The 26,770-nt window shown below is 49.4% G+C and overlaps 1 protein-coding gene across 2 annotated transcripts in view; it reads right to left on the bottom strand.

The window, feature by feature from the left end:
- The window catches only part of MEMO1 (mediator of cell motility 1), a 79,646-nt gene extending 53,131 nt beyond the window's left edge, over positions 1 to 26,515 (bottom strand). Inside the window, exons 1-2 of one of the 2 annotated variants that reach the window (XM_029050214.2) lie at positions 26,351 to 26,515; positions 6,828 to 6,909 (exon numbers count right to left, since the gene is read on the bottom strand). In XM_029050214.2, coding sequence (XP_028906047.1) covers positions 6,828 to 6,909; positions 26,351 to 26,411 — 143 coding nt within the window. In that variant the 5' untranslated portion in view covers positions 26,412 to 26,515. The remainder of the gene's footprint in view (positions 1 to 6,827; positions 6,910 to 26,350) is intronic. The other variant, XM_029050213.2, reaches the window with a different exon arrangement.
- Positions 26,516 to 26,770: the final 255 nt, after the last annotated feature.

Here is a 26,770-nt window from a genome sequence, read left to right as displayed (position 1 = left end):
ATCTCCCGGCGCCTTGCGGGGGAGAAGGAGCTCCCTCACCCTTTCTTCACCAGCCCACGCAGTTCTTCACAATCATATTCATCTCCCAAATGCCTAGTACAGGGATTTGCACACAGTAAGCACTCAATAAATACAACTGAATGAATCAATTAAGCTCCGATATCCTCTGGTACACTTGGCACTTGGGATCATATAATGGAAAGAGAAGACGGCGGTCCCGCCTTTGAGAAGAGCTCATCTCGTCACCTTCCCTCCTCCTATCCGACAGACAATGACTCTCTCCTCCTTCAAAGCCTTATTCAAGACACATCACCTCCAAGAGGCTTTCCATTCAATCATTTAACTGTATTTACTGAGCGCTTACTGTGTGCAGAGCACTGTACTAAACGCGTGGAAAGCAAAATTCAGCAAAAGAGACAACCTCTGCCCACACTGGGTTTACAGTCTAGAAGGGGGAAGACAGTCATCAAAACAAGTAAACAGGCATTAATATAATATTAAATAGAATTATAGAGATGTACATATATACACAAGTGCTATGGGGGGAAGAAAAGGGGTAGAGCAAAGGGAGAGAGTCGGGGTGACGCGGGGAGGGGGAAGCTGAAGAAAAGAGAGGCTTAATCCCGGCTCCGCCGCTTCTCAGCTGTGTGATTTTGGGCAAGTCCCTTAACTTCTCTGTGCCTCAGTTACCTCATCTGTAAAATGGGGATTAAAACTGTGAGCCCCAAGTGGGACAACCTGATAACCTTGTTTCCCCCAGCGCTTAGAACAGTGCTTTGCACATAGTAAGCGCTTAACAAATACTACCATTTATTTAACGTCTCTGTGCCTCAGTTACCTGATCTATAAAATGGGGATTAAGACCATGAGCCCCATGTGGGACAATCTGATCACTTGTCTCCTCTCCAGCGCTCAGAACAGTGCTTTGCACATAGTAAACGCTTAACAAACGCCATCATTAATCTGGGAAGGCCTCTTGGAGGAGGTGAGCCTTCGGTAGGGCTTTGAAGGGGGAAAGTGTGATTGTTTGGCAGATGTGAGGAGGAAAGGCGTTCCAGGCCAGAGGTCTCGCCGGCGGGACAGGCGAGAACGAGGCACAGTGAGGAGAAGGTCAGCACCAGGGGAGCGGAGTGTGTGGGCTGGGATGTAGAAGGAGAGAAGGGAGGTGAGGTAAGTGGGGGCATGGGGGTGGAGAGCTTTGAAGCCAATAGTGAGGTGTTTTTGCTTGTTACAGAGGTCGACAGGCAAACAGTGGAAATTTTGAGGAGGGGGGTGACATGCCCAGAACGTTTCTGTAGAAAGATAATCAGGGCAGCAGAGTGAAGTATGGACTGAAGTGGGGAGAGAGAGGAGGTTGGAGGTCAGAAAGGAGGCTGATGCAGTCATCCAGTCGGGATGGGATGAGGGACTGTACCAATGTGGCGGTTTGGATGGGGAGGAAAGGGTGGCTCTTGGCGATGTTGTAAAGGTGAGACCGGCAGGATTTGGTGACGGATTGGATGTGCGGGGTGAATGAGAGAGCGGAGTCAAGGATGACGCCAATGTTGCAGGCTCATGAGACGGGAAAGATGGCTGTGCCGTCCACAGTGACGGGCAAGTTAAGGAGAAGACAGGGTTTGGGAGGGAAGATAAGGAGCTCTGTCTTGGACATGTTGAGTTTGAGGTGGCGGGAGGATATCCAAGTATTGATGTCCTGAAGGCAGGAGGACATGCAAGTCTGGAGGGAGGGAGAGAGAACAGGGGAGGAGATACAGATTTGGGCGTCATCCGCATAAAGATGCATAAAGTTAGGGGGAGGGAGGGGGAGGAGAAGCCTGAGAAGGAGACTAAGAATGAATAGCCAGACAGAGAGGAGGAGAAACGAGAGTGGATGGAGTCAGTGAAGCCAAGGTTGGATAACGTATTGATGGTCCACAGTGTCAAAGGCAGCTGAGAGGTCAAGGAGGATTAGGATGGAGTACGAGCCATTGGATTTGGCAAGAAGGAGGTCGTCTAGAGGGGGGCGGAAGCCAGATTGGAAGGGGTCCAGGAGGGAGTTGGAGAAGAGGAATTTGAGGCAGAGTGTAGACGACTCGCTTCAGGAGTTTGGAAAGGAGGGATAGGAGGTAGATGGGTGGTAACTGGAGAGGCCTGGGGGGGTCAAGGGAGGGCTTTTTCAGGATGGGGAGACGTGGGCAGACGAGTTTGAAGGCAGAGGGGAAGAAGCCATTGGAGAGTGAGAGGTTGAAGATGAAAGTTAAGGAGGGGAAGAGGGAAGGTGTGAGTTTTTATAAGGTGGGAGGGAATGGGGTTTGATGCGCTTGTGGAGGAGGTGGTACTTGGGAGGAGGGAGGAGATCTCTTTTGAAGATACTGATGGGAAGGATGGGAAAGTAGAAGAGGGGGCCAAGAGGAGGGGGGGGATGGAAGAGGCGGAGGGCTGATTTTGAGGAGCTCAGACCTGATGATGTTCATTTTCCCAATGAGGTCGAAGGCCAGATCATTCAGGGTGAGGGATGGGGGACGGGGAGGGACGGGGGGGCCCAAGGAGGGAGTTAAATGTCCGGAACAGCTGACGAGGGCGATGGACATGGGTGTCAATACGGGAAGAGAAATGGTTTTCCCTGACTAAGCCCCGCTTTCCTCTTCTCCAACTCCTCCATCACTCTGACTTGTTCGCTTTATTCATCTCCCCCTCCCGGCCCCCCAGCACTTGTGTATATATCTGTCATTTATTTATTTAATGTCCATCCCCCCATCTAAATTGTAAGCGCATTGTGGGCGAGGAATGTGTCGCTCAGTACAGTGCTCGGCACACAGTAAGTGTTCATTAAATACGGTTGACTGACTGACGATCTATGCCATCCCCAACCTCTTGTCATATGACACACTGAAGGGTAAACTCCTTCCCACTAGATTGTAAACTCCTTGTGGGCAGGAAACTTGTCTACCACTTCTGCTGTATTTTACCATCCCAAGTGTTTAGTACTGTGTTCTGCCCACAGCAAGTACTCAACGAATACCAAGGCTCGATTAATGTTCTTAGACTAGTTCATTATTAACCAAATTAGTGGAGGTATATTTGCCACACATGCAATTACTGCAGAATTCCTTGCAAGTCACTGTTCTAGATGCTTCTTTGCGGGCAACAACCTCATAGAGCTGGAAAGCAACCTCTATCTTAATAGAATACATCAAAATAAATAGCTATACTTGTGCAGATTTCTGCCTATATGCTTGGAGGGGAGGTGTTTTTAGGCCAGATGAACCTTTGAAGGTATTTACCCACACATAAGGTCCTTTTCAACTAGAACGCTTTAGGCATACACTGAGAAATTTTTAAAAATAAATGGCAAAGAGGGGAGATCAAAAGAATGACAAATATGCCCACTTAACCCCAATACAGGGAAGAAGCAGAAGGCTAAAAAGAGATAAGGCCTATCTGAGACAAAACAGACTCCAGGAATACTGTAAGGGAGGTATAGAGTGTGAGTCACCATAGCCATGGGGAATAATGGGACAAAGGAGAAAGTCTGAAAATGGACTTATCATCAAATATACACAGCCAAAAAAAAAAGTTTATGACACGTATAAACTTGCCAAAGAGTATGCATTTAGGATTTTCGAGTACTTGGCAGGCACTTGGATTCCTGGTAAGGATGTAAGTTATGGAAAGAAAAACGAAAGAAGGGGCATAAAACACTTTTTCTCCCAACGGCCCTGAATCTATAAGCAATGCCTTTTAGAGTAAAGCCACATAATTTCACACTTGAGAGATCCTTAATATTGACCTCGTGTTCTGGGGGGTTGGGGAGGAGCCCCGCGATCGCTGTGTGAGACCAATTCCCATGCCCTGCCTGCCCTTCCCTGATAGGAAATCCCACCAGGACAATGATAGGGATTAGGTGCTTATGGATGGAAAGCAGGGAGGTCAAGCCTCCACACAGCCACGCCGGTTTGCCAGCTCCCCTCCAGAAACAAACAGCTGAGGCTAGAGAGATACAGGAATCACAACAAAAGAGCTACTTCTCTATCAGCAGAGTGGGGCGGGACCACTGCCAAAACTGTAGAGAACAATTATCTCCCAACTTTGGAATTAATTCTTTGGAGGGAAAATTTTAAAAAAAGTAGAGTCATTTTGGCCAGCTGCATAATTGGGGATTGTTAACGCTACGCACTCAGACAAGAGAAATGATCATTTCCAATGCAGTTTACTCTTCTTTAATGACCACGTTTAACCGTTAACTAGATGCAGAACCACCACGCGGCCTGTGTCCCGGGCCCCTGGGCCATGGAAAGGTCCTTTACCAGGAAGTTTGACATCCCAAGAGGCTCTTGGAAAAGGTTACCCTTGGCGGGGGTTGGTAGGAATCTGAAGGAGAACTCTGGGAGGAAAGCGGACCTGTCCCGGAGATTATTAAGTCCCGGAGATAACTGGGACTAAGCACAGACAGAAGGTCCACGTACTCCTCGGTCCACGCAGGGTCAGTCCCATCCCTCCGCTGGACTGGAAGCACCCTGTGGGCAGGAAACGTGTCCACTAATTCTGTTGCATTATATTCTCCCAAGCACTAAGCACAGTGCTCCGCAAAGAGTAAGCGTTCAATACACTGATGCCAACTCTTATTGTATTGTGCTCTCTCAAATGCTCATTACAGTGCTCTCAGTACTCCCTTTGGCCTGGAACATCCTCTCTCCTCATATCTGACAGACAATTACTCCGCCCCCCCCAGACTGTCAGCTCATTGTAGGCAGGGAATGTTTATGTTTATTGTTCTATCGTACTCTCCAAACTGTTTAGTACAATGCTCTACACACGGTGAACGCTCAAGAAATACAACTGAACGAAAAATGGCCTTATTGAAGGCCCATCTCCTCCAAGAGGCCTTCCCTGACTAAGCCCTCCTTTACTCTTCTCCCACTCCCTTCTGTGGCACCCTGATTTGCTCCCTTTATTCATCCTCCCTCCAGTCCCTTAGCCCTTTCATTCAATCATATTCACTAAGCGCTTACTGTGTGCAGAGCACTGTACTAAGCGCTTGGGAAATACGATTCGAAAATACAAGCCCTTTGGCACATGTTTGTAATTTATTTATTTATATTAATGTCTGTCTTCCCCTCTAGGCTGCAAGCTCGTTGTGGGCACGGAATGTGACTGCTATATTGTACTCTCCCAAACCCTTAGTGTGTGCTCTGCGCACAGTATGCGCTCAGTAAATAGGATTGACTGCCACCGACTCAGAAGAAAACTGAAGATGTACCGCTTTTGGGAGTTGCGCCATTTTGTCCGGTACCTCTGCCATCAATGGACGCAGCAGGGCAAGGCCTGAAGGTACCCGAGGCAGGAGAAAACACCACCCCGATGTTCCCACAACCACTTCCGGCTTTTACTTCCAGGATCACAGGCCTACGTGCGGTCCCGTGACCTATACCATAGGAGGCTGACGGAAAATCTTGGGAACCTTTGGGAGTTGGGGGGTTGACCTTGGTTACTGACCGGCAAATTCTCCACAATTTCTCCCAATGCCCTTGCTGCCCAAAGAAGAGGAACAGGTGGGATCCTTCTCCTTTGCCCAACAGAAGAGAATAGATATTGGTTGGGCAGCAGGGCCCATACTCCGGACTCACATTTTAATGGCCGTTTACCAGACTACAAACCTCCTGGGAAAACAGAGCGGCGTGCCAGTTGGTACTTGTTAAAACTCAAATTTCTATAGCCCTCAGTAACTACACTGTTCTCAAGGACAGGCTGATGACTGAATCTTGGGAAGAAACGTGATTCCCCCATTTGGTCATCACCCCATATTAGAAGAGTACCACTTGCTTCATGCGGTGGCCCTGGTCTTTTTTTACTTTACATGTTTTTTCAGACACGTACCTGGCTACGAAAAAGATCTCCTATGATCTGAAACAAAGAGAAGGAAAGCAATTCTCTGCTATAAAAATAGTAGCCCCTGTTACCCAGCCATCCCTCCACAAACAAAGCCCACCTAACCCACAAAAATCCACTTTAACTGCCCCGCCCCCCAAAACGATGGAGTCTTTTCTATACTGTCTGGTTCCATGTAGCATTTCACTGACAGCGTTCATGAAGAACGTTGTTGGGCGGGGACTGTCTCTATCTGTTGCCGAATTGTACATTCCAAGCCCTTAGTCCAGTGCTCTGCACACGGTAAGCGCTCAATAAATACGACTGAATGAAAGTACGGGCTGGCCAGACAGGGTCACATTAACCCTGATTCAACGGAGGAACTTCTCAAGGCTCCATGTCTTCATCGGGCCCCTGGTGGGCAGTTTTTTGGTTTTTATTTGTAGGGTTTTTTTAAATGGTATTTGTTAAGCACTTATATGTGCCAGCCATTTTCTAAATGCTGGGTCGAGACAAGATTATCAGGTTGGACACAGTCCCTGTCCCACACGGGGCTCACAGTCTCAATCCCCACTTTACAGAGGAGGGAACTGAGACTCAGAGAAGGGAAGTGACTTGCCCAAAGGCCACTCGACAGACGAGCAGACGGACCCAGGTCCTTCCGACTCCCAGGCCCGGGCCGTGTCCACTAGGCCACGCCGTTTCTCTCGAACAATCAGCCGCTCAACCGCGCCGGTGGGTGATGTGGGACCGAGCAACTGGCAGAAGCCGCCACTCAATCGACCACCCTTCCTAGCAGGCCCCAGACCAAAACGGCTCCCATCGAGCCGGCCGGGCGTCAAGTAGGAGAGGAAGTCCCACCCACCAAATGTTCCTCCTCCTCCTCCTCCCGGGTCCCTCTCCGATTCCCTCATCTCGCTCTGGAGGATGGTTCGCGTTCAATGCGGGGAATGGCGAAGAGGAGGACTCTGAAAACTTACGGTGCAATAATGGCTCTGGCAGGTCTTTTTGTGGACTGTACTTGTGAAAGCCAACCTTCCAGTTGTGCATTCAGCTGAGGTCCTGAAAAAACATACAAAAAAAAACAGGGGGTGGGGGGGAGGAGGAGAGACAGAATGAAGTTATGAAGTAATGGAGTCATTTTATGCAACTTGAAAAAAGTCTCATAATTTGGCTACTCGCAATGTCCCATATCAGAGTTGGCAAAGATGGACTCGTCAGTGCTACGATAAATAGTTACCAGCTGCTGTGGTGGGAACTTCTATCGGGCATTCTCATCCCAAGCTTCCTCCTACCCTGACAAGTGCCACTATCACTGCTTACAAAAATAATCTTTCATTTCCCCCTCAAAAATTGCGGGGAGGGAGGGATTAGGCCGTGGAGACGATTATGAAAGTAACTAGGGTATACGAGACCTAAGGACAGAAGAAAGACCGTAAGCTCACTGTGTGCAGGACACGTGTCTATCGATACTGAGTAAATTCTCCCAAGCGTTCCGTACACAGTAAATGCTCAGGAAATACGATTGATTGATTGATTGAAGAACACGCCATTGATGGGTCAGAACGATGGTTCAGCCAACCCTTTATTCTGTCTCTGCCCGCGACAGCCGGTCACCCAGAGGCAGAGGCATCATCTCGATGGGAGTGCAGGGGGATCTTACCCCCGTGGGCTTTTTTGGGCAGGACGGGTAGCAGTAGCCAGCCTGCCCCACTGGGTCCAAACTGGAAAAGGGCCCGGAGGTGGAGCCAAGATGGCAGCTCCTCACCTCGTCCCCATTGCCGGGAGGTCGTGACTCCAGGCCCGGCCCTGGGATCTGTGGGACTCCCTTCACCTCCCCGGGCGACGGGGCTAGACCAGAGGACCCCCGCTGGTCCCCGGCTCCGGCGGAAGCAGGCCGCTGTGGGTCACCACACGTCTTGCCCGTTCAGCGTTGCGGCCCACCCACCTCCAGTTGAACCGGGGACAACGCACCAGATTAATCCACTGAGCCAGTCCCTCATGTCCAGAGCACTGTACTAGGCATTTATAAAAGCTCGATAGCCGTCGGGGACAGACTCTCAAGTGACTTCTTATCCTATCCCTTCCATTTTTCCTTTCCTCCATTCCTCTCCTTTTCTTTCTCCTCTCCTCTTCCTTCCCCTCTAATTCTCCCCGCTTTCTTCACCACCCCTATTTCTTCTCTATCCCGCTATTTCTCCTCTTCTTTTTCTGCATCCCCAAGACGATGCCCAGCCTCTAGTTGATCCCCACACTCAAAGTGCAAAGCTGGCCACCTTGCTTAGAGGGACAGTGTCATGGCTTCCTTGCGGCTTCAGAGTTTAAGAATTCCTAAATTTCCCCCTCTACGTTTCCCATTCCCTTTGGCACCCATTAAGATCTTCTCATCCATCAGCGTATCCAAACCGTCTTAAACCTAATATTACTCCTGCCTGCACAACTTCCTATGATAACAAATGTCACGTGTTCACCACCCACCTTGTGAAGAAGTGTTTCCTTTTGTTTGTTTTTAAACCAACCCGTTTCGATGGATCCCCTTTCATTCTAGTGCTCTGGGATTTGGTGAATTTCCAGTCTGCGATTGCCCTGTTCCCCACCTTCACGATTTTGTAAATTTCAATTCTGACCCTTTCCAACCTTTAGGCATTGAGGAGGATCCGAGGCAAACAAGGAATCCATTCTCCTTTGGAAACACTAAGCTGGAACTCGTTTCAACCCAAATTTCAGGTGCTTGACCAACTTTGGGAATGTTTGGTTACATTTTGAATAGGATTCCTGGCCCAGGTTTTAAGACCCTCCATCAAATGCCTCTTCTATCCTACCCCCACCCACCTACCCACCTTCATTTCCAGCCGAACATCATTTCTTCGGCCCGGAATGTCCTACACCCCCTCGCGATCACACCATGTCCGCATCCGTCAAAGACTTTCCTGATTGAACCTGCGTGTATAGTACGCCAATCATCGATGACGCGTTGCTTTCGATGTTACATGCATCTGTCTTTTGATTTTTTTATGCCTTTCGAGTACAAGTTTCTCTCATTTGCGCTGTACCCCTGGTTTACAACCATCGCACAATGCACACCACTCGGGGATATGACCAACACTATTTGCCTCAACTTACCTCAGCCACCTACACCCCACTCCACCTTTTCAACCAATCACTGCAAGCAAGTCAATTCCCCCCGCAAACCCCCAGTCACTTTCCAGTCCCCATTCCACACCCCGAATTTACCACCTCCGCCGTCTCCCCATTCTCCCCTCCCACTCCAGTGCTTTCTTTTTTAAAACTAGCCGTAGTGTTACAAGCCGAAAACAGTCACCACCCTTTCCATCTGCGGCCCCGCCTTCCCACCCTGACCAAAGCTGCATGCCAGGGTCGGCTGGGGAGCGGCCGGGGGGGAGGAATATGGTCCGGTCACCTCCTAGGCTTCCGCCAAAGCTGCCTTTCTCGTGACTTTGACAGGGGCAGGGAGGCAGGCTACAAGGAGGCTGGGGAATGGGGACAGCTGCTGTACTACGGTTAGATGGAAAAAAGAAAACAAAAAATCCTGGAGCACCAGGGGTGTGGGAGGACAATGGGGTGGGGGGGGACCATATTTGGGACGCAGGTAGGAGGGAGCAGAAAAGCCCTGGAAAGCGGGGGACAACAGGACAGGATGAGGAAAGAAAGGGGCCCGAACAGCTGCACTCAGCTGTTACAGCAGTGCCAGTTCTGGGACCGAAATCAAACAAACTGCATACTTCCAGGGGCTCGTGTACCCCACGAAACAACTACTCTCAGTAAGCGCTCAATAAATAGTATTGAACGAACGGATGAGCTACTCGAGATACATCCACGTTTTCAAAGAACGTAACCCAACCGAATCAAGTAACACGCGTATATTTTGAACAGCCTTTGCATTTTACAGTCGCCCCATCTTATCCCTCCAGCATCAAGTGCACTGCTCAGCACACAACGGGCATTCCAATATTGCTGACGGACGGGCTTCTGACTCTGTCTCGGTCAGCACTGCCTCTGCGTTTTCTAAGTCGTCTCGTCTGTCAGGATTATCCTCCAATCTTACATCCGGTTGAACTCCATTTCCTTATTCAAATCCCCTGCACCTCCAGAAAATCCTTAATTTTCTGGGCAAGTAGGTATCTTGATTTAATCTCCATTTGATAAAATCATTGGCCTAAGGGGCAGATCTAGGGGTAGAAAATTAAGGACATCTTGGAGGGATGTTCTTAAAGTACAAAATAAATTTAAGGAAGTACAGAGCCGAGAGAAAAATAACTCAATACCATTATGCCATTACTTCAGATCTTTCTTTACGGTCTTTCTTTACAAGACCTCAAAATCCTTCTATACTATTGGTCCCCGTTCTCCTCACGACAACCTTGAGGGGGAAGGATGCAAAAATAAAGTCCAACTGGGGTCAACTTGGACTAGGAGCCCTTTGAGGACACGTAAAAGGCATGATTGAGGCTAACGTTATAATAGCTAAAATGTGAAAGATGAACCCAGTAAGTTCATCGTAGACTAAAACCAATACATTAAATCCAACAATAATAGGCAGCTTAACATCTTATGGAATAGTGATTATTTAAGTGGAATTCCAAAAATAACTCTGGCAGCAATACTACACAACTTGCCTGTTGCGTGACCTTGGGCAGGGCATTTCACTTCTCTGTGCCTCAGTTCCCTCGTCTGTAAAATGGGGATTAAGACTGTGAGCCCCACATGGTACAACCTGATTAACCTGTATCAACCCCAGTGCTTAAAACAGTGCTTGGTACACAGTAAGCGCTTAACAAATACCATCATTATTAATATAGAATAGGGAAGCAGTGTGGCCTAATGGAAAGAGCAGGGGCCTGGGAGTCAGAGGACCTGGATTCTCCAGCCCTGCAAATCGCTTCCTCTATGACCGTGGGCAGATGACTTAACTTCTCTGAATCTCAGTTACTTCATCTGTAATATAGGGATTAAATCCTCCCTCCAATTTAGTCATTCAGTCAGTCAACCGTATTTCCTGAGCACTTACTACGTAGAGAGCACTGTATTAAGCCCTTGGGAGAGTACAGTGTAACAGACGATTTCGGGCTGCCAGACCCATATGGGATAGAGACTGTGTCCAATCTGATCAACCTGTATCCGCCCCAGCGCTTCAAACGGGGCTTGACACTTAAGCGCTGAACCAATACCATTAAACAAAATAATCTAACTGGAAGAAATCCCCCAAAACGTAGAGATATAATATGAAAAGATAGGCGACGAGTATGGCCCCAAAATATGGACCCTGCCTGTATTTCAAAATAAAAGAAGGCTGAATTCTAACCCCTATTTTAAATTTTCAAAATGCACCCGGAATTAGTCTTGCAAGTCTGCGCTTGCCCGCGTAAACAAAGTGCTGAAAAAAAACTTACATGTCCAGGCTAAGGCGCGCCCTTCAGCTACCTAGGAACTGCTGAGTCTCCAGCTGCAAATAGAAAGCAGCAGCAAGAGGAGCAGAAATTGCTTTCTAAAGACTAAGACGCTGAAAAAAAAAACAAACCACTTTAATCTGGAACAGTGGTAGGAAAGACAGCATGAGCCAAAGTGAAGAGAGATTAATTAACCCTACCCCTCCTGGGATTTCTCAAACGCTCAAAGACTGCCCAGAAACCACTGGTTGGCAAGTGAATAAAGGTGTAGAGCTGAGCCTGGGGAAAAAGCTTAGTGGCCCTTGCCTTTTTACTGTCTCCCTCTCCTGATTTGGGTCCCTCTTCAGTCAGTCGTATTTACCGAGCGCTTATCGCGCAGAGCACTTGACTAAGCCCTTGGGAGAGTACGGTACAACAATATAACAGATACATTACCTACCCACGATGAGTTTCCAGTCTAGAGGAGTCAAATGCCCAGCTGAGATATTGCCGGGCATAATAATAATAATTACGGTATTTGTTAAGGGCCTGGCACTCTTCTAAGCACCGGGGTAGATACAAGATAATTGGGTTGGACACAGGCCCCGTCCCACATAGGGCTCAAAGTCTTAATCCCCAGTTTACAGATGAGGGAACTGAGGCACATAAAAGTGAAGTGACTTGCCCAAGGTCACACACCCGACAAGTGGCAGAGCCAGGATTAGAACCCAGGTCCTTCTGACGTCCAGGCCCATGCTCTATCCACTAGGCCTCGCTGTTTCTCGTGGGAAGTGGAAGGGAAGTGACTTGCCCAAGGTCACACAGCAGATAGGTGGCGGAGCCAGGATTAGAAGCCAGGTCCTTCTGATTCCCAGGCCCGTGCTCTATCCACTAGACCATGCTGCTTCTCTCTTGCAGGACTCTTCCCCCTCCATCCACCTTATCTTGGGTCCCAACTGTCCTTCCCCACATTTTCTCTGCCACTACCTTAGTGCAAAGTTGGAGAGGGGCCCTAATCCCCTGCCTCCAAAGCATGCTCCCTGAAAGTGCTCCCCGAGAGTGCTCCCGAGAGCGCTCCTTCCTGGCAGAAGAGCCCCCCGCCCACTTCTGCCAGGAGAGGGGCCAGTACCAACAAGAAGTTAGTCACCCAGACATTACCTACGTTTCATCTCAGCCAAATTAACTCCCACGACCCGACTGCGAGCATTTCTGTTATTTGGAAAAGCTGGAGAAATTTTGCCGTGGTTCTCAAATTCATTCATTCATTCAATCACATTTGAGCGCTTACTATGTACAGAGCGCCGTACTAAACGCTTGGAATACACAACTCGGCGACAGATAGAGACCATCCCTGCCCAATGACGGGCTCACGGTCTAATCGGGGGAGACAGACGGCAGAGTAAAACAGAACGAAACGAAAACAAGACAACATATCACGATAAATAGAATCAAGAATCAAATCACGACCTTTGGGTCGGTCTGTGGACAAAAGTCGCTCTGAAGTTCCAAAGAATGCACTTGACAATAATGTAGATTGCCAATCCTAGAGAATGTCAGTTGAAAATTTGAGATGATGATGATGATGATGATGATTACTAATCAATCATAAAAAATACATAATTCGCAACCCCATTCTGAGGCAGGATCAGTCATTACCGAGATGCCCAAGTTAAAAATGCAAGCTCTTGGACGGCAAGGATCGCAATGGAAAAAAGGTACGGTACAGTGATTTAAAAAAACGGCTGCAAATGGAAGCCACCAACAGGGCCAGGGATATCATGATACAGCCTCGTAAGGACTTTAATTAGATAACAATAATAATAATAATGATGATGGTATTTAAGTGCTTACTATGTGCCAAGCACTGTTCTAAGCACTGGGGTAGGTACAAGGTAATCAGGTTGCTTCATGTGGGGCTCAGTTAGATGAACTGAGTTAGAGAGCTCTCAGAGAGCTCACCTCCTCCAAGAGGCCTTCCCAGACTCAGCTCCCCTCTTTTCCCTCTGCTCCCTCCCCCTTCCCCCCTTCACCTCCCCTCAGCTAAGCCCCCTTTTTCCCTCTGCTCCTCCCCTTCTCCCTTCCCCTCCCCTCAGCACCGTGCTCATTTGTATATATTTTTATGACCCTATTTATTTTGTTAATGAGGTGTCCATCCCCTTGATTCTATTTATCATGATTACCTTGTCTTGTTTTTGTCCGTCTGTCTCCCCCGATTAGACCGCGAGCCCATCATTGAGCAACGATTGTTTCTGTTGTCGAACTGTACATAGCAAGTGCTTAGTACAGTGCTCCACACATAGTAAGCGCTCAACAAATACTACTGAATGAATGAATAAGACCATGGAAATCTAACAGTATCCAAACACTCATAGCATAACACCATCATTAGAAACAATTATAATGGTATTCACCTAGACTGGAAGTTCATTATGGGCAGGGAACATGTCTTCCAACTCTGTTGGTGCTCTCTCAAATGCTTAGTCCAGTGCTCTGCACACAGAAAACACTCAATAAACACCATTTACTGACTAAGCATTTACACTGTGCCAAGCAATATATTAAGGACTGGGGCTGATAGAAGTTAAACAGGTTGGACACGGTCTCTGTCTAATATGGCGCGCTCTGGCTAAGTAGGAAGGAGCTCAGCCAAGTGGATAGAGCACAGGCAGACCTGGGAGTCAAAAGTACCTGGGTTCTAATTCCAGCTCTGCCACTTGTCTGGTGCGTGACCCTGGGGAAGTCACTTAACTTACCTCGGTTACCTCATCCATAAAATGGGGATTAAGACCGTGAGCCCAGTGTGGGACACTGGCTGTGTCCAACCTGACTAGTTTGTATCTACCCCAGAGTTTAGTACAGTGCCTGGCACAAAGTAATCGCTTAATTAAAAAAAAAAAACCCACAGCTATTCAACTCCCATTTTACAGATGAAGAAGTTGAGGTAGAGGGAAATTAAGTGACTTACCCAAGGTCACACAGTAAGCAAGTGGCGGAGCAGGGATTAGAACCCAGGTCCTCCCACCACACTCTTTCCATTATGCCACTTCCCTGCAGTCCAGCAAAATCTCCTCTACAATGTGTGAATCGGAGTGCATGATCTATAACGACACCCCAAAGCCAGAGAAATCCCAGGCTCTGTAAATGGCCACTGAACAAAAGAACCTCGCATTGCAAAGAGTTTATGAATCCCCAGTCCCCTTCATAACACCTCCAGAGGGCAAAGCCAGCTGCAAGCTTATTTTAGACACGGAGGAAATTCTGCGAAGGCAGCAACACTTCAACAATTTTTTTAATTCATTTTTCATTATCACAGATGCCTATCAGGAACAATATACCTAGACTGCATTTCTTTGGCTATTTACAAAACCACAACTCTAGACAACAAGACTTCTTAATGCTAGCCTTAAGATTCACCTCTGTATTACAAAGGTTTCTTTAAAAAAAAAATACATTCACAGAATTCAATTCCACAGTTATTGATTTTTTTGCAGCAAAAATCGGGTATATTTCCATAAGGGCATCCAACGGATCTGAACTCACGAACACACCCCAAACATCTCTTACTTCGATTACAGTGCCAGTCTGATTATCAGTAGCGCTTTCGGCCTGTCACCAAGATAAGCGTCCATCCCAGACAACATTTTAAAATTATCCCCGATGAAAATCTAACCAAGGATTCATGTTTTCTGGAAGTTCCAAGTGATAATAGAAGTTCTGGAAAAAACTGGAGGGCAGCTAGCCCATAGCTGATTCTTCACATAAAGAGAGCCCACTGACATCAGGTCTACCAATTGCTTTCAAATTATGAAATGAGATTTACACAGTAAGAAGGAAAGCTGCCCTCCTAAGTGGAAAGAAAATGAATTTGGAAACCAGAAAAGCTGGATTCTAGCCCCAGTTAAAACACTTGTTCACTGTGATGCCTTCATTTCTCCCTTCCTGTTTTCTTATTTGTCAAATGGCAATAACAGTACCGGTCGTTATTTACTATGAGAATTTTTTAAAATGATGAGAAATTCTCTGGAAAAATAAGTGCTATTCTAATTCCTCATGTGATTAACATTTCCCCTCGCTACATTCACACGCACACACGGCACTTCACATGTGGGAATGGTAGAGAGATGGCCGTCCAGGTGATGCTAATGTGACAGGGTGCTAATTGGCTTCATCTGACAGGATGCTAATCAAGAAGCAATATGGCCTGGTGGAAAGAGCCTGGACTTGGGAGTCAGGAGGACCTGGATTTTAATCCCAGCTCTGCCACTTTTCCTGCTGTGTGACCTTGGGCAAGTCACTTCACTTCTCTATTCACCTCATCTGGAAAATGGGGATTGAGACTGTGAGCCCAGTGTGGGACAGAGATTGCACCTAACGTGATTTCTCTTATATCTACGCCAGAGCTTGGTACAGTGCTTGGCATATAGTAAGCACTTAACAAGTACTGTATTATTATTCGTAGTAATAGTATAGGAAATATAGGAAAACTGCGGCAGTTTTCCAGATTGGTGGCTGCTGCCATCAAGAAGCGGCATGGCCTAATGGAAAGAGCCCAGGCCCGGGAGTCAGACGACCCGGAGTCTACTCCCAGCTCCACCACCTGCCCGCCGTGGGACGTTCTCTGCGCCTCGGTTCTCTCAGCCGCAAAATGGGGATCCGTTCCCTGCTCTCGCTCCATGTGGGACTTGATTATCTTGTCATGACCCCAGTGCTTAGTATACCGCTTAGCACAGAGTAAGTGCTTCACGATTACTATTATTACCGTCAGTGGCTGCTCAGAGCAACCACTTTTCTCCAAGATCACTGCAGCTGCGGGCCAAGTTAAGTAGCGAGAGAGGAAAGACAGTGAGTTCATAACTCCGTCGTGGGCGGGGGATGGGTCCGCCGAGCTCTGTTGTGTTGCACCCTCCCAGGTCCTTAGTACAGTGTTCTGCACGTAGTAAGCCCTCAGTAAATACCACTGATTGACTGAAAACTCTTGAGAGTCTCCAAGGAGCAAAGTTCACCCCTCTGAAGGGACAGAGCTAGTAAATCTTCTCTTCTGGAACCTAGCTTAGAACTCCATTTCCTGGTCCTCGTCCCTGACTAACTGCTTCCAGACAACTAGTTCGACTCTTCCCACTTCATACTTGGTTACAACAGAGCTCCGAACAGATCAAACGTTTTCAGCCAAAAAGTCTGATCTAACAGTCGCTAACCTGCGGGAATGGATTAACACAGGAGTTTAAGCTTCTGAAGACCCAAATCCTGGGCTTAAAGGGTGGAGGTGGGCGGCAGAGGAGAATAGGGCTGGTTTCAAACAGTAAATGCCTCCTTACTTTACCAAGATGGCCACCCCTCGGAACGAGATGGAACAAGACCTAAGATGGCAGCGGAGCACACGCGATGCCAGAGGTGGGTGGAAGGGTGCAGGGAGACAACTGCGATCCCCACCGGCACCCTTTCTGACCACGTTCGTGCACGGCAGTGGTCTTCGGAGATTTTATTTCTTGAGGAATTCTCCGCTCCATCCCTTGTCTAAACAACCCCACCGACCCCCAACACAGAGCTGGTCCCGAGAGGCCTCGTGGACGGAGGCCACGTCCGGCCGTGGCCACTGTCACACTCTCACCCCTGGCACCGGCCTCCCCCAGGCTGCCTCCGGAGCAGCTTTCTCCACCAGGAAACACGGTTCGGCGATCCTCCCAAACCTCCCACCAGCCTGCCTCCTCCTCGCTCCCGCTCCCGGCATGACCGTTTGGAGTAAAACCGCTCAGGAAGCCCAACTACTTGGAACAGGGGAGGGATAGGATCGTACAGGGGAGCGATTAGACTGAGCACCCGTCATAGGGCAGGGATGGTCTCTATCTGTCGCCGAATTGTACGTTCCAAGTGCTTAGTACAGTGCTCTGCACATAGTGAGTGCTCAATAAATAGTGTTGAATGAATTGCCGTGGTGGGACTGGAGGATGGGAAAGGAGGGAGGTTGCAAGGGGGATACCAGACCCAGCGAGACCAGAATACCTTCCAAGAGGGAGGGCGCAGGGGGCGAGGAACAGGGTTGCGGGAGGAGTGAAACCGCACCCGCAACCGGGTGATGCTTGACTGGGCAACCTGGTGCTGCCCTGGCGAGATGCCGGCTCTGTCGCCACCTCAGGGATGAATCTCCAGGTGGTTCTACACCCAGGAGGGCTGAGGGCAGAGAGCCCGGTTTGTTCGGACGGGAAAGCAGTTGGAGGAGAGGGTAGGGGGACGCATATCTGCACACCTAACAGCACCAGAACAGCTGCCGTGTACCTCAATACTTCCTCCCTCGCTCAGATTCCCCCATCAGCATAAGCTCCTGTGTGGGAAGACGTTGTATGTACCTGGTGAAGTTTAGTACGGGGCATCGCGCTCCATACGTGCTGAATATACACCATTTACCGCTACAATGTACACACAGCTCCCCTCACTCCCGCCTGGGTCCATCCTTAGGGAAGCAGCGTGGCTCAATGGCAAGAGCCCAGGCTTGGGAGTCAGAGGACATGGGTTCGAATCCCGGATATGCCACTTGGCAGCTGTGTGACTGTGGGCAAGTCAATTCACTTCTCTGGGCCTCAGTTACCTCATCTGTCAAGTGGGGATTAAGACTGTGAGCCTCATGTGGGAAACCTGATTACCCTGTATCTACCCCAGCGCTTAGAAAACAGTGCTCTGCGAATAGTAAGCGCTTAACGGATACCAACATTATTATTATTATTATCCTGCTTTGTAAGGGGGTGGGGGAGCGCCCGGCTGGACCCAGGCCAGGCACTGGCCGAAAGGAGTCCAAATCACAGAACCCGAGGGGCAACAATCAATCGATCCGTCGTACTTATTTGAGCGCTTACTGTGTACAGAGCTTGGGAGACTTGGATACAGAGTCGAGAGACCCGTTCCCTGCCGCAAGGAGCTTTCCACACCTTTGGGAGGAGAGGGCGAGCAACCACTTAGTTCCACGAAGAGACCCCCGGGCTCTCCGGGCATCACGCCCAGGTGGGTTGACAGGGCAGAGAGGCCGGGGCACAGAATTACTTCCACTGCCACTCTCTTCCCTCAACCCATTAACCACGACTGGTTCTCGATTTACGGACCCGAGTTTGTAAGAGACGCAGGCAGAACGTGGAAATCGCAAAACCTTGGAAGCGACAGAATGGTTGCGGCCCCGGTTTAAGTGTTAATGACCTCTAAGGTTTAAAAACAAGCCTCCTGGACAGTGACCGCCTGTAGGAGAAAGGGGCAGCTTCTGTCTGCATGATGAAATCCCATGAATATTCACACAGAGAAACAGCCTCTAACGGAGTTTACAAACTCACTGGAAAGGGAGAAGATGGACCTTTTTACCGCTCTCGGAGCGGCGGTTTGATCCCTGGAATACTGGCAAGGAGGGACTCTTGGAGTGACCAATGAAAAGACCAGGATGGTACAGAGCTACCAGAACAGTTTTAGTCGATCCAAGGTCTGTCCTTTGTACCCTCAGCCAAAGTCAGTGACTATCAGTCAAATACGGATGCCTTTCCAGTTTCACAGTCTGTGTCATCGCAGCGGTCGTGTTCGTGCTTGTGTTTTATCACGGTAAAAGACAGTAATGTAGAAAACCCCCAATTAAAAGACGGATAAAAAAAGGCCTTTGATGTCCTAGAGTGAAAGCCACTGAACTAGTTTTATACTTTTGCTGACACTGTTATTATGCGAAAAATGGGCTCGACTTCTAAAGATAACAAAATTATAAGGTCTTTTAGCTGCAATGTACCGGATCAGTAAAGTGTGGGAAAACCTGAGAAGCCCAGGTTCCCTTATTTTCTTAAACGCGGTATTCCAAGTTATTTGGCATACCACCACCTGCTTAAAGTCGCGGTAATATCTCTGTCTCACAAAGGAGGATCTTCCCGTGACTGACGTTTTCATTTCCTGGGAATTAGAGAACGCCTATGGACCACTGCACAGGTTCCATATCCAAAAGGCACGTTAGGAAGTAATTAATCAGAAAAGGAGAGACCCCCCAGAAGGCCAACCACCGCTTCTTCAACTGGACAAGATCTGATTTCAGTGTGGCGACCGCAAGGACCAACTCCGAAACTGCCATCGGCCTCCTCTGAGAGGAAGGATGTTACCTTCTGCTCAATTCTGGTCAGAGTTCCCGCAGTCAGAGCCAGCGCCTGTGGGAACGGCGGTGTAGGAGAAGTGTCAGGAGAGGACGGAGGAGGAGAAAACGGCAACGCAAGAACTCGACGTGTTCAGAGCCGACGACAGCATCTGCGGTCCTCCGGACTGTAAGCTCGTGGGCAGGGAATGTGTCTACCAACTCTGTAAAGCGCTCAGCACAGTGCCCTGCGTGTAGTAAGCGCTCAATAAATACCAGGCATTTGCAGGGCGAGTGGCAGCACGGGGAGAGACTAAGGGAAGTGTCTGGGCATCTCTAGACCGTAAGCTCATTGCGAGCAGGGGAAGTGTCTACCAATCCTGTTAAATCATCCTCTCCCAAGGGCTTAGTAGGGTGCTCTGCACACAGTAAGCGCTTGATAAATACGACTGAATAGACGATTGAATGAAGGGCGATGACTCTCGCGTTTAAGTAAAAGAAATGCCATTGCTGGATCAAACCAAGTGTCCACTGGACTTGCGAGAGTGGCGACAGGATGTTCAGCATTAGCGTACTGCCTCATCTTTTGTCATTAACTTTGTTGGTCTCAGTTTCTTCTTTCTGCTAGTCTACGCTCATTCATTCAGCCAATCATACTTATTGAGCGCTTACCGTGTGCAGAGCACTGGACTAATCGCTTGGAATGGACAAGTCGGCCACAGATAGAGACAATCCCTGCCCAACAACGGGCTCATGCTTCACCTTGAGCGTCTGCCAACGGCACTCAGGGTGCCGTGGATGGAACATGGGTCTGGGAGCCGGAAGGACCTGGGTTCTAATCCCAGGTCTGCCATTTGTCTTCTGTGGGACCTTGGGCAAGTCATTTAACTTCTCTGTGCCTCGGTCACCTCCTCTGTAAAATGAGCATGAAGACTGTGAGCCCCATGAGGGACAGGGACTGTGTCCAACCTGATGAGCTTGTATCCACCCCAGCGCTCAGAACAGTGCCGGCCACACAGTGAGCGCTTACCAAATGCCACAGTTATGATTATAATTATTCTTAGACCGCCAGGCTCCCCGTGGACCAGTAAGACTGATCATCCTTGTCCTTTTCCCCTACCTGTTGGTACAGAAGCTTTGCACAAAATCAGCCCTTAAATGCAATGAAGAATAATGAGTCTAGGATAACGAACCAACATCCTGAGCAGAGTAAAATTCCTTATATAAATCAAAGATCATAGAAGAATTAAAGAATTTTGGTAAAGAGAGCAACAGAGCGTTTTGATTCTAAAACCCAGACTATTTTCTTAAGAAAAAAAAATTCTGCACATATAAGTGTTAAATTAAGAGCCCAAATGCAATACACTCAGCATTCCTATAATGCAAGCTTACGTTCTTGATGAACTCCATGTTACAGTACGGTCCCCTTGAACACCTCCACCTTTGTACACAAATGTTTCTTTGAACGCCAAGCCCTCTTTGAATGCCAAGCCATGTTCCATGCAAAGAGACCAACCATGTGGGGGAAAACATCCCCCAGTTCCCCGACAGGTTTCTATCAAGGATATGGAGCAAAAAGATGCAAAAAGAGGAAGAGAATCATATGCGTAGTCTCACCCAGCACTTAGTACAGAGTGTGGGAACGTGTCTACCAACTCTGTTATACTGACCTCTCCCAAGTGCTTAGCACAGTGCTCTGCCCACAGTGAGCGCTCAATAAAAACCCTTGACTGATTGATGTATACGATTACTACTACTAGAAGACTGGAAGGAATCGGGTGAGAGTCTCAGGGGCCAACAAGAAGAGGTCCAGATTCTCCTTGAGAATCATTTCCCTAAATACTTTTACTTAAAAACAAAGAATACAGCAGGAGTGGGTGAAGATGGTTCAAAAAGTAGAACACCTGCCACTGTTTAGTTTTAAAAATGATTTCCGGTAACCCGATGAGCAATTACTGTTAGCAAGCAGATATTGGATCTGCATCTCCCCGTCACTTATCTGTTTCTCCAGCCTCTTTACCCCATTTCGATTTTTCTGCAGGGGTGCAATACTATCTCCCGAGTGCACGACTCACCGTGATATCGGCCGGACCCACCCCAGTTGCACTTTACGTAAGGGCTAGGCTCTTCCCCTGTTCTACTGTGACACTTTGATAATAATAATAATAATAATGGCATTTGTTAAGCGCTTACTACATGCAAAGCACTGTTCTAAACGCTGGGGAGGTTACAAGGTGATCAGGTGGTCCCACGTGGGGCTCACAGTCTTAATCCCCATTTTACAGATGAGGTAACTGAGGCACAGAGAAGTGAAGACTTGCCCAAAGTCACACAGCTGACAGGTGGCAGAGCCAGGATTTGAACCCATGATCTCTGGCTCTCCGGCCCGGACTCTTTCCACGGAGCCACGCTGCTCTTCTGACTTTAGGAAATCTCCAGATGAGTCGGGGCACCGCCGTTTCACAAAAGGTTCATGGTTGAAGGAAAATACAAGGCCCCGTGACCCCACTGCAGTAAAAACCCCAACCTATCTTCTGCCCTCCTTATTCCCCTGGGTCCATACCCACTAAAGATTTAAGTACTCACACTTCCCCAACATCCTCAACGTGCCTCTCTTTACACTAGCCTATAATTTAAGGTCTGTAAGGATTCTAATTCCCTTGAGGGCAGGGATGTGTCTATTTTCTCTACTTAGGCCTCAATCTAGTGCTCTGCACACAGTAAGACCTCAGTAAATACCACTGTCTGACTGATTCGTGGCCTTGAATATAGTAATAATAACGATGACATTTGTTAAGCTCTTACTACGTGCCAAGTATTGAGCGCTTACTCAGAGACTCCAAAAGAACAACGGGAACAGATATTAGTCTCCCCATTATCTTTCCTCCAGGAAATGTGCTCAGCTCAAGAAGCGGTAACACCACCCTGGGGGTGATATTCATAGGAGATGCCCTATTCCTAACAGTAATTGTGGCATTTATTAAGCACTTCCTATGTGTCAGAGCCTTTGCTAAGCACTGGGGCGGATACAGACAAGAGTCCCCTGCCCCACACGGGGCTCAGAGTCTGAATCCCCATTTTACAGTCGAGGTAACTGAAGCACAGAGAAGTTGAGCGAACTGCCCAAGGTCACTGAGCAGACAAGTGGCAGATCTGGGATTAGAACCCAGGCCCTTCTGACTCCCAGGCCCGGGTTCTAGTCACTATTTCCGCCTAGAGGGAGTAACCTACAAAGAATCAAAAGCTACTCTTTCATTTACCAGCACATTAAATCCACCTCCTCTTTTCGAGAGACAAAAAAAAAAAAAACCCTAAAGTTTTAAAGAAACATTTTTGAGCCTTTCTTCAGTCTTAGAAGTTAGGCGATCTGCAGAGCTCTTCATATCTACTTTCTTAAGTAATTCACACTGCCATTTTCATAAATGACTTCATCTGTCAACAACACTGGAAAGTCTAAGTCATTTTACATTAAAGATCTTAATTGCAATAATCGAACAGAATTAGTATAAAAAGTGTACGGTGAACTAGTGAAACGAGGCATTTTGCCAAATAATAGGCTGAGGCTAAACAAGATGGAATTAGCTTTTTTAACTTAAATTAAATTTCGCCTTATCGGGAAGGAATCTTTACTGAATGATCTACAAAGATATTTCCCAAGTCACATGTCCGAATTTTAGGATAAATAACATTTTAGTACGTTTTAAACGACTCGTGAAAACGAACGGTAAAAACTGGCTGATAACAGATCCTGGCTTTTCGGGAACTACGTCTATCCCATCACCGTCGGAAAGGGGTTTTAAAAAAAACAAAAACCCAACCTTCTATTTCTCCAGCTGTTGTGCTAAATTAAGAGCAAAACATAGTCCCTGCCCTCTAGAAGTCTGTAAACTATGGCAAAAATGTCAGGGACAAAGATATTAAGACAGGCAGATGACAGAGTTTCCCATAATAAATGACAGAAGAACCTCGGCCCCGCTCTGCCTCAAAAACTTCAGGACAGCACACGTGGGAGGAGAAACAGATGCTAGCGCCAGTGGTTCGAACAGTGGTTTGAACGCCACTCGCTCCCTCTCTTCCCTGCCGGGCAGGATCTCGTCGGGGTCCGGAGAGCAGTGAAGGAGTGGGCGGGCAAGGGAGCAACACAGGGCGAGTCTCCATCTGTTGCCGAACTGTACATTCCAAGCGCTTAGTACAGTGCTCTCCACATAGTAAGCGCTCCATAAATACTATCGAATGAATGAATGAATGCCTGCGAGATTACGAAGCCCCAAAACCCACCGACGGCCAAAGTGACCACATCAGAGTACCCAGGCTATGCGGTGGTGCCATGAATATACTGTGCTCACCCGGGCGCTTAGTACAGTGCTTGGCGCACAGTAAGAGCTCAATAAATACGACTGAATGAAGAACAAACCAGCAGGCGGTCGCCAGCGGCCTCAGAGTCCCCGTTGCCACCATCAGCCAGCGAAGTTCAGGACCCGGGGCTTTCATTCGATCGTATTTACTGAGCGTTTACTAACCACACAGATGAAATAAAAGCATCTGCTAAAGAAGTATTTTCACCGTGTGCGGGCAAGAACGGGGACGGGCGAAAGGGGAGGTCTGCACGGAAGTTGCACATCGGGGGAAATGACCACTTTTTTGCAATCAGTCAAGAAAGAATTAAGTAAATTGCTTCCCCGTAAGGAGAATGAGGAAGGTTTTTGTTTGGAAATCTAAAATTAAGGGTCTCCGGAGCTTAGTGCACTTTGACCAGGTGCAGAAATCAGAACTCCAGGTTCTCAAATTCCACGCCACCGTGGATCTGTGCGTATCACTGAATTTCTCCTGCATCTGCTCTCCCATCTGCCGAAAAGGGATGAAACGAATGACATATTCTCAGGTGCCGGGCGACAGGCAATTCAACGTTTGTGACAGTCGACCTACACGGCGTTTTCCACGTAGAAATTAAAAGCAGTGACCTCGCCAGACGCAAAACTAGTCGGCCGCCAGTCTAATCGTGCGCATTATTCTTTTTCTCTTTTTAGGCTATCAAATTTGGAAATAGAGCCCTTTAAAAACAGGCCGGATCCCTCACCGCCACGGTAGAACGTCCTCCCCGATCCTTCCCGTCTGTCCCCAAACTACACCGGTGGGGGAAGGCTCCGAGATTCAAGACCCGGAATCATTTCGCCCGTAGTCATCGGGGCCGGCATCTAGCGCACATGACTGAAAGGAACTACGGATGACAGCGAGGCCTCCTTTCTTAACCTACTCGAAATACGGTCTCCTGAAAATCAGCCAGGAAAATCCGCCTGTAGCTCGGTGCCGGGAGAGGGGTGGGGAGGAAGACCTTAAAATATCTCCCCCTGAGCACACTGCCATGTTTGCAGGCAAGACGGGAGGGGAGACGGTTCCCTCAACTGGGAATTACACCGTGGTCCAGGCCCCTGCCCGATAGGGATGTTGTTGGAGACTGGAATTTGTCAGGCTGCTTGGGAGATGTGCTGACTCAGCCACTCCAGCTGCACCTTGAATGAACGATAGCAACAACGGACCCCCCACAAAAGGAGCCAAGGAGACCACCCCAAAGCCCCCAACCTCTCGGGGGGGGGGGTACACCTCCAAAAATCCACCTCCTCACTGGACAGTGAAATGAGCAGGAGAAACAGGTAGAGGGAACCCTTTCCTTTGGAGAGAGGGATTAGCAATCTTCCCCTCTGAGACGGAGAGGAAAGGGAGGAGGAAAAAGAGGGCCAAGGAGAAGGCCGGGCCTCGCTTTCGGCTTTGGGAGGAGGGGGAAGGGGAAAGGAAGCAGAAGCGAAGAGAGGCACTAGGAAAGTGGGAGGGGGCAGTTGGAAAAATGGAGGGAGGGCAGTTGGAGAAAGGGGGGAAATGGGCAATTGGAGAAAGGGAGGAGCAGTTGGAGAAAAAGGGGGGGAAAGGGGCAGTTGGAGAAGGGGGGATATTGGAGGTGGGAAAGGGCGGTTAGAGTAGGGGGGAAGGGGACAGTTGGAGGGGGGGGGGGGGGGAAGGGGCAGTTGGAGAAAAGGGGGGAAAGGGGCAGTTGGAGAAGGGGGGATATTGGAGTTGGGGAAAGGGGCAGTTGGAGTGGGGGGGAAGGGGACAGTTGGAGTGCGGGGGGGGGGGGGGGGGGCAGTTGGAGTGCGGGGGGGGGGGGGGCAGTTGGAGTGCGGGGGGGGGGGGGGGGGGAAGGGGCAATTGGAGAAAGGCGGAAGGGCCAATTGGAGAAGGGGGGAAGGGGCGATTGGAGAAAAAGGGGGAAGGGGCGATTGGAGAAAAGGGGGGGAAAGGGGCAATTGGAGAAAAGGGGGGAAAGGGGCAATTGGAGAAAAGGAGGGAAAGGGGCAATTGGAGAAAGAGGGGGAAAGGTGCAGTTGGAAAAAAAGGAGGAAGGGGTAACTGGAGGAAAAAGAAGGAGGGGATGATTGGAGAAAGGGGGGGAGGGGCAATTGGAGAAAAAGGAGGAGGAGGGGATGGGGAAGGGGCAATTGGAGAAAAAGGAGGAGGGGATGATTGGAGAAAGAGGGGGAAAGGGGCAATTGGAGAAAAAGGAGGAGGGGATGATCGGAGAAAGAGGGGGAAGGGGCAATTGGAGAAAGAGGGGGGACAGGTTAGGGGGAAGGGGGACTGGGAAAAGAGGGTAAAGCGGGGCGAGATGAAAGAGGGGATGGAAAGGGAAAGGGTGGGAGATGGGGGGGGGGGGGGTCGGGATGGCAGCCCCTAGATGGGTTGGGGGTTGGGTGGGGGGAAGGAGGGGGGGAAAGGAGGAAAGGACCGGGCCCGGAGGACCGATGGAGCCGGAGGGAGGCCGGGCCGGGCCAACTGCCCCCGGGGTGGGGGGGGGGGGAGGGATTTAGGGGGGATTTAGGGGGGATTGGGGTGTCCTCGGTCGGGGAGCAGGAGGAGCCGGGCCCTGGTGGAAGGGGGGGAGGGAGGGAGAGGCCGAGGCAGGGGGCAGGGGGCAGGCTGACCGTTGAGGGACACCCCCCCCCCCGGGTGGGCGAGGGGGCCGGAGGGGCAGAGGAGGGTGTACCTGAGGCGGTGTACCAGCTGCCGGCGTGACTGGCTTCCCGGCAGACCAGTCGGGTGGACATCTTGGCGCCTGAGCCGCCTATGGTGCCCCGCGCGGGGATCGAGGAGGAGCGGCAGGAGGAGGAAGAGAAGAGGAGGAGGAGGAGGAGGAGGAGGAGGAGGAGGAGGAGGAGGAGGAGGAGGAGAAGGAGAAGGAGAGGAGGAGGAGGAGCGGGCACCGCGGGCAAGGCCAGGGGAGGGACGGAGGGAGGGGAGGAGAGGAGAGGAGAGGAGGCCCGGCGGGCACCGGGCAGGCCCGGCCCCGGAGGCGGCGGCGGCGGCGGCGGGGAGGGGAGGAGGAAGAGGAGGGAGAGGAGGAGGAAAAGGGAGCGCCCACCACCACCACCACCACCAGCAGCAGCACTACTAGGAGCCCCCGCCC

This window comes from Ornithorhynchus anatinus, chromosome X1, assembly GCF_004115215.2.
Source record: "Ornithorhynchus anatinus isolate Pmale09 chromosome X1, mOrnAna1.pri.v4, whole genome shotgun sequence".
NCBI lineage: Eukaryota > Metazoa > Chordata > Mammalia > Monotremata > Ornithorhynchidae > Ornithorhynchus > Ornithorhynchus anatinus.
Note: the sequence above shows the minus strand (reverse complement) of the source record. Positions and strands in the feature narration are given on the sequence as shown.